General features: G+C 42.3%; 1 protein-coding gene across 2 annotated transcripts in view; it reads right to left on the bottom strand.

The window, feature by feature from the left end:
* Positions 1–7,389, bottom strand: part of LOC104981701 (calcium-binding mitochondrial carrier protein SCaMC-1) — a 58,272-nt gene extending 50,883 nt beyond the window's left edge. The window contains exon 1 of one of the 2 annotated variants that reach the window (XM_010830942.1): positions 7,014–7,389. In XM_010830942.1, coding sequence (XP_010829244.1) covers positions 7,014–7,196 — 183 coding nt within the window. In that variant the 5' untranslated portion in view covers positions 7,197–7,389. Of the gene's footprint in view, positions 1–1,795; positions 2,068–7,013 lie in introns of those variants that run through there. The other variant, XM_010830943.1, reaches the window with a different exon arrangement.
* Positions 7,390–8,172: the final 783 nt, after the last annotated feature.

The following is an 8,172-nucleotide window of genomic DNA, read 5'->3' as shown; positions in this document are numbered from 1 at the left end:
GACTCTTGAGAGTCCCTTGGACAGCAAGGACATCCAACCAGTCCATCCTAAAGGAAGTCAGTCCTGAATGTTCATTGGAAGGACTGCTGTTGAAGCTGAAACTCCAATACTTTGGCCACCTGATGCGAAGAGCTAACTCATTTGAAAAGACCCTGATGCTGGGAAAGATTGAAGGTGAGAAGGGGACAACAGAGGATGAGATGGTTGGATGGCATCACCGACTCAATGGACATGAGTTTGAGTAAACTCCAGGAGTTGGTGATGGACAGGGAGGCCTGGCGTGCTACAGTCCATAGGGTCGCTAAGAGTCGGACACGCCTGAGCAACTGAACTGAACTGAACTGAACTGTTGTAGTTACTGCAGAGTCCACTGGAGTTTTGATACATAAGCCCTCATCAGCCACAAAAAGCCTTTTTATAAATGGCTCAGACCGTCTATTACCAAGAACAACAAACAAACAAACAAAATTTTGTTTTGATAAAGAAGTTATGTGTTTCAAAGACTGAACCTGTTTATGGCATAATCTAGAATTTCTTATGAAAGGTTAGTTTATTCCTAATAAATAAATAAAAGTCACAGTTGAAAATCTAAGTACAAGAGAAGCTTTAAAAAAGCATTAAGGGCAATAGGTTTAAAAAGAAAACATGACTTAAAAATCCAAGTGCAATTTACAGAGAGAATATTTTGGACTGGCCTGGTCTATAGACAACATCCAGTCCAGGCCTCTGATGTTACAAATGAAGAAATCAAGACACAGTGCTTGGCATATAAAATGTGCTCAAAATACAACCGATCAATGACTGAATGGATGATTAAAATATAGACTTCCAAAGTTCACACAGCTTATTAGAAGAAGAGTTTTACCAAATCTTAACGTGACAGAACCCAATTGACAGTTTTTTGAGCATGAAGTGCCAATTTTTCAAATGAATTTGCCAATCTTTACCTCTCATGGATCTCCTAGTCTTCTGAGTTAAACATCCAAAGAGCAAATATTATTGGAAAACAATAATTATACTCAATAATAACTTCCAAACAGAAAATTACTTGGAAATAATAGAAATGCATGCAGCATCACATACTGAGAAGGATCCTCTAACCTACGTTGCTGGGGGAGAGATCTGCAAAACAAATAATGCCCAAGCTCATTTTTAAAAGTCTGATGATTAAAGCAAGTTATAAGGACATATTAGCTTGGGTGAGACCCCAAGACTACAAGCCATTCAGACTGATTGTCCTCCTTCAAAATCCAATATTAGAGAAGTTTCAACTACCACACAACTCTCAAAACACACACATAGTGATTATGCCAGTTCCCTAAAGAGGGGAGGGAGCATTCTTGGGGTTGATGCTCATAGGCTACTAATAACAGGTGAGTACCTTGAACAAGGTAACCCCAAAAACCAGTTTGCATCCAATATCTTGACAGCAATTTGAATTCAGAAGCCCGAGTTCATCTCTAGTTAGTTATTTTGTCTCAGGACTTGCCTTGATGTCTTTTTCCTTCCCTGGATACTTTTGGAATACTTAGTAATGATTGGTTATTGTATTCCTTACTATATTCCTAAATTATCATATTAGAGCCAGGGGGAAAACTGAGAAAAATGCTTGAGAAGACTATTAGTAACATTGTTATTCTTCCTTCAGTAAGGTTGGTAATTGACCTGAAAACTACAGTGGCAGCCCAGATCAAGTTTAGGAACCTGTAAATTTGACTGTAAGCTTCTCTGCCCAAGGCTCCTCCAGAACTCTCAGCCCCAACATCTCTCTGATCACAGCACTTCTGAAGCCCACCTTCCCTCCATCCTGCATGACCCCTACACCCTGCAGGCCTTCCAGAAGCTCAAAGATGTCCAGGATCCCGTCTTCATTATGGTCTAGGTGAGAAAACAGTTTTTCATAGGAGGCGTCCATCTGGGATGTCTCTGGCGGGAGAAGCGACTAGAGTGGTCCACGCTGTGACCCTGTGAGTCTCGAGGTAAATGTGAAAGGCAAGATGGCAATCTCTGCCCACCGCAGGCCGAGTTGGAAGAGACCTGAAGTAGCAGCTGTCTCTCTGCTACCAAAGCCAAAGCCCTTCTGCCAGGTACAGAACAGGAAGTCGACCGTGCAGACAACGGCTCCAGAGCAGAGGCACACAGTGCACGCGGCGTTGGGGGCCAGATCTGGCGTGCGACGTCGCCGAGTTCCCGCCTCGCTCCCTGATCATCCAATCAGAAAGCCTGTTTCCACCTCACTCCAGGAAGAGTCTTTTCTCCTGAAGCATCCTGAAAGACTTCTGCACCGGTCTGTCTCTAAAGGTAGAACTTCTTTTTATAGAAAAGTGGGTAGGGGAATTTTGAGGCATGGACTGTGGAGTCGTAATGACTAGTGGTGTTGGTCCTACCTTTTTTTTTTTTTTTTGAAGTTGTTTAGTCACACTTTTTAAGACTTCTACTAAGGTTAAGGAACTTGGGAATCATTGTAATGATGCTGGGAACCTGAATGAAAATCTGCCAGCGTGGGCCTTTCCTTCTGTGATCACCCCCGCGCCCCTACACCAGGTCATTATCTTCACTGGGTTTCTGCAGTGGCTCCAGAACAAATATGAAATTCTTTGAGCTGCTTCCCTTCTAGCTCTTGGTAATCCTCTCAGCTGTAAGAGTCCTATGCCTCTTATGATTCTAAGTCTCTCCTGAGAAAGTTACAGTAAGAGTTTGTGCCTGTGAATACATGGCAGGCAACTTAAGTTTTAAAATTGTCCATGACTTCAGAGGCCAGCTGAACACAACTGTTAGATCAGTTAGCTGTGAACATGGGTACAGGAATACCTTCATATGCTACACAGTCTGCCCCAGTTTTCCTCCACCTATTAATAAAAGAATTACTACTAAACGGTGCCATGATGTGAGGAGAAATAAAAAATATCTGTAAAAATCTGTATTAAAAAAGTCAAGATCTTCCTTTTTTCATTATATTGGCTTATTCATTCTAAATCTAGATTTTTGTTTGTTTGTTTTTGGTCCTGTACTATTACAAAGTTTTCCAAGCCTGAACTGAATCAAAATAAGAACTTCCAGCTAAAATTGCTGACTCTCCATCAGTTTATTTTTCTGATTTCCATTTCAGTAAATTAAAATTCAGATTATTTCTTCTCCTCTTCGATGTTCTGAAATTTTTTTCCTCAGAGTATCTCAAATGATATCCAAATATTAATATCCTTTTAGAATGTTTTAATGTGGCCTTTGATGAAAAACAAGGAGGAGGAGGAGGGCAGAAGGAGGAGGAGAGGGAGGAAGGGAGGGGAAGGGGGAAAGGGAGGAGGGATATTCTAAGAAAAAAGAAAAAGCAGACAGGATTACTAGATTCTTATGGGAATATTAGTAATAACTACTGTATTTCCTTGTTTCTTATACTACCCTGTACAAACAATTCCTGAGTCCTAGAAGAACTTAATGTGAATTTTATCTAAAACATTAATTTCATAATGAGGCAATTTGGAAACATGTAAAGGCAGGGTCAATCAAAAGAAGAAACTGTAGTGCATTCACTTCTGTCCTATGTGTCAGGCACTGTGCCTGGGTGTTCACTGGAAGGACTGATGCTGAAGCTGAAACTTCAGTACTTTGGCCACCTCATGCGAAGAGTTGACTCATTGGAAAAGATCCTCATGCTGGGAGGGATTGGGGGCAGGAGGAGAAGGGGACGATAGAGGATGAGATGGCTGGATGGCATCACCGACTTGATGGACGTGAGTTTGAGTGAACTCCGGGAGTTGGTGATGGACAGGGAGGCCTGGCGTGCTGTGATTCATGGGGTCACAAAGAGTCGGACACGACTGAAGGACTGAACTGAACTGAACTGATGCTACAAGGGTAGGCAAGAAACCATAAAGATAAAAAGAGCAATTCACTAAGAAGATATAACAATGCTAAATCTGAACTCACCAGTAGTATAGTCCACTATATAGTCTATTTTTAAAATATAAAAGGGGGAAACTGACAAAATTATAAAGTTGGCAAATCTACAATTATAGAGATTCTGACACTTCTTTTTAATAGTGACTATAATAACATTATTAGATAATTTAAAGCCTATAATTAGTTGATTGTTTATTAGGTACCAGGTATTATTCTAAGAATTTAACACATTTTAATTAATTTATATTTCACAATAACCCTATGAAATAAGTACTGATATCACCTCTGTCACAGATATGGAAACTGAGGCTAGAGAGATTTTAAAATTTGCCCCAAAGTTATCAAGTAAGTAGCACAATCACAATTTAAACCCAGATAGTTTGGCTAGACTTTTCTTACAAAGTCATCTATGTGTGTAAAAAGATGTTTATCTGGCAAAACTATGGAAACAGAAGATCAGTGGTTGGGGGTGGGTATAAATAGGCAGAGCACAGAGGACTTTTAGGGCAGAAATAGCACTATATGATATTATAATAATGAATACATGTCATTATACATTTGTCCAAACCCATAGAATATACAATACCAGGAGTGAACTCTAAAGTAAGCTATGAACTTAAAGTGATAATGATGTGTCAGTGTAGGTTCATCCTTGGTAAAAACAAAAAAGTACCATTCTGTTAAACGATGTTGACAGTTGGGGAGGCTTATGTGTGTGGTGTCTAGGGGCAGAGGGTGTATGGGAAATCTCTGTACCTTCCTCTCAATTTTGTTGTAAACCAAAAACTGCTCTAAAAAATACTTTTATATATTTATCTTATCTTATACAGCATTTATGGGCATCTTACAACAGGAGAACTTTTGGTTTTCTGTCCTACATATGCTGGAAATAAAACCGTTAACAACTACTTTGCAGTTGAATATTTAATTGATTAATTTTTAATAACCAACTTTTAATTATTTCAAATGAGCCACTGCCTTGTTTAGGGTATTTCAAATCACAAGCCTTAAATCTTTTTGTATCACTGTGCTTAGATCATGAGACATGATCCTCATCTTCAGGATGTTTGGTATTAGTGGAGGACACAGTCAATAAATAAAAATAGCTTTTGGAGAGACCGGTGATGAACTCGTCTATAGAGGGTGGTCCAGAAAAGCTCATCCCAGAGAGATGATATTTAATTTTTTTTTAATCCTCTATTTTTTCCTAATCATAAAAATAATAATGTGTGATCATTTTTAAAAACTGAAATAATACAAAAATTATGAAGAAGAAAGTAAAAAGGTAATTTAACTCATACCATCCAAAAGCAATCATTATTACACTTTTATTAAAGAATCAAAAAAGAGTACTGAGAATAGTTAATATCTGGCATGAGCACAGTGATAGTATGTATATGTATGTATGTGTAAAGTATATTTTATGTATAAGATACATATATTAGGTATGTGACAAATACATGCCATCCTGTTCTATATGTTTGCATACACATAGTTTTATACAACTTATTTTATAATATATTCTTATATAAATTTTAGAAAACTGAAGACATTTTTTATTCCTGAGTTCTCTCTTTTTCTTAAGCAGTCTTGCCAGAGGTTTATGTTTTATTCATACTCTCAAAGAATCAACAAAGAAAGCATATATTTTGAAATTTAAAGCACACATTTAAATAATTCATGGGTCAGGGATGAAATCATATAGGACATTAGAAAATACTGGGAGCTAAGTTACGACAAAAATACAAACTTATGGGATGAGACGAAAGAAGTGATCAAAGGGATATTATAGCTCAAAATGGGCTTCCCTGGTGGCTCAGATGGTAAAGAATCTGCCTGCAATGCAGGAGACCCAGGTTCCATCCCTGGGTCAGGACGATTCCCTGGAGAAGGGAATAGCAACCCACTCCTGTATTCCTGCTTGGAAAATCCCATGGAGAGAGGAGCCTGGCAGGCTACAGTCCATGGGGTCACAAAAAGTCAGTTAATGAATCAAACATTCAACTCAAGAAATCAGAAAAGGGGCAAATCAGTAAACCTAAAGAAAGTAGAAAGAAATAAACAAAAGCTAATGGAAGAAAATTTAAAAACAGAGACAATCAGCAAAAAATACCAAAGTTGGCCGGGACAGGGAGAAGGACTGGCAATAAAAAAAGATTTCGTGAGATTGAAGGTGGGAAGAAGAAGAAAACAACTACAGATACAGTCAGAACTTCTTTAAAACCGTAAGTGAATATAAGTATTGTGAACCTTGGACAAAATCGGCAGTTTCCTAGAAGTTGTAGCTTACTAAATCTGACTCAAGAAGAAATAGCCACTTGAAGAGGCCTGTAACTACTACAGGCATTGAATGAGTAGCTTAAAATACTACTATAAAACAGTTGTTCGCTCTCAGAACGTATTCACTTTCCCTCTTGGGATAGAGAATGCCGAAGTGTCCTCTTACGTTTCAGAGGGGCTGGAGATGTTCCAAGTATCTCCGCCCTGCTTTAGGAGCCGCTCTCGGGGACACAATTATGACTCAGAGAAGCCGAAATTGTTCAGACGACGGGCCAACCCTTGAGGTCAACTTGTGGACTTTGGGTATTAAGAATGTCTTAAACAATGGAATGTTGCCTCTTCTCCTCAACGGGAAGTTGGGGGGAAAATACGATGGTTTTTCAAACAGTTCTAAAACAGCAAACTATCTGATACAAGAAAGCAGGTTCGAAGAGAGATACAAAATGTGAGCCTTTTTACACAACTTGGAGCCACTTTAGTGTGAGAGCTAAAAAACAAAACAAAACAAAACTTCATTAAATGTTTGCAGAGGCTGAGAGCTACAAAAAGGGGGTGGAGGGGTACCAAAAGTACTGGGTACAGGATTTTGAACTGTTAAGAGCGAGCTAGAGCACTGCCGCACTCATTGTTCTGGAAAAATACCAGTAGCCTTTCAGATCTCGACGAGCATCGGTTCCGGGGTACCTGGCCGCGGTCCCCATCCCTGAGCTTCTGAACCATTCGCGGGCTGGCCGCCTTAAGTCCGGCTTCTTCCTGCCGCCGCCCTAGTCCTGGAGCGCCCAGAGTCCCTGCAGCCCTCCCGGCCCCTCGGGCCACGCCCCGCAGCGACCCACCTCCTCGGCGTCCTGGCCCAGGGGGATGCCCAAGCTTTTGAGTCCCTCCTGCAGCTCGCTGATGTCCACCACGCCGTCCCCGTTGCGGTCCAGTTTCTGAAAGAGGGTCTCGTAGCGCGTTGGCGGCTCCACGTCCTGGCAGGCCGCAGTGGGCAGCACGAAGCCCCGCAGCCAGCGCAGCATGATACCGGAGGCGCTGGCCCGCTCAGCCGAGGGATCTCAGGGGTGTAAGGCCTGGCGGTTAAGGGACTGCCACTTGCAGTCCGACGAGCCGAGACCCTACGAGCCGCCTCGGCGCACAGGGAGTGGCCTCTCTCGCTGCGGCTCTGGGAGGAGCTCGCCGGCGCCAGCCTCCCGGAGAAGCGCGGGGGACGGGCCAGGCGCAGCCTGGCACTGGCAGGAAGTGCAAAGGCTGCGGGGTGGGGCCCGGGAGGGGCACTGGGACCTGACGAGTGAGCGCTGCTCCATCTGAGTGGAGCAGTTGGGGAGGTCCGAGAGACTGTGGGATTCTGCGTCAGCCTGTTAAAGAGGGGCGAGGGTGTGTGTGTGTGTAGAGGTTGGGGGTTGGGGAGGCAGCCTGACGCTCAGGTTACTTAACTTCAAGCCCTCCCTCCCTTTCGGTTTGTAGCCCTGGTGAACTGCCCAGAAATAGTTCTCTCCTCAGGGAAACTGGGCCTTCTCGGGCTTTGTTTCGAACACATCTCTTTTTTCCCTGCAACTCCACAGATCTGGATCTGTTTTCCGTTCACAGAAATGAGAGAATTGGGTGGCTGCACACCTGGGATGGGAATTAAGCTTTAAAACGCAGAGGAGTTAAATCTGAAAGCAATTTAAAAAATGAAAAGGAACACCTAAAACTAATACAGTGTTGTATAATTGTAGCTCAGTAGAAGTGTGCGTGGGGGTGGAGGAGCCTTTCGCAGAAAAAGTCAGCATCCATCCAGGTGGATGAGGCTACTTCGATGTAGTTTAGTGTGATCTGCCCAATGAGTTTTAGAATCTTAGCACATATCAGCGGAGAAGACAATGGCACCCCACTCCAGTACTCTTGCCTGGAAAATCCCATGGATGGAGGAGCCTGGTAGGCTGCAGTCCATGGGGTCGCAGAGCCGGACACGACTGAAGTGACTTAGCAGCAGCAGCACATATGCACATATCA

This window comes from Bison bison, unplaced genomic scaffold, assembly GCF_000754665.1.
Source record: "Bison bison bison isolate TAMUID 2011002044 unplaced genomic scaffold, Bison_UMD1.0 scf7180017864519, whole genome shotgun sequence".
NCBI lineage: Eukaryota > Metazoa > Chordata > Mammalia > Artiodactyla > Bovidae > Bison > Bison bison.
Note: the sequence above shows the minus strand (reverse complement) of the source record. Positions and strands in the feature narration are given on the sequence as shown.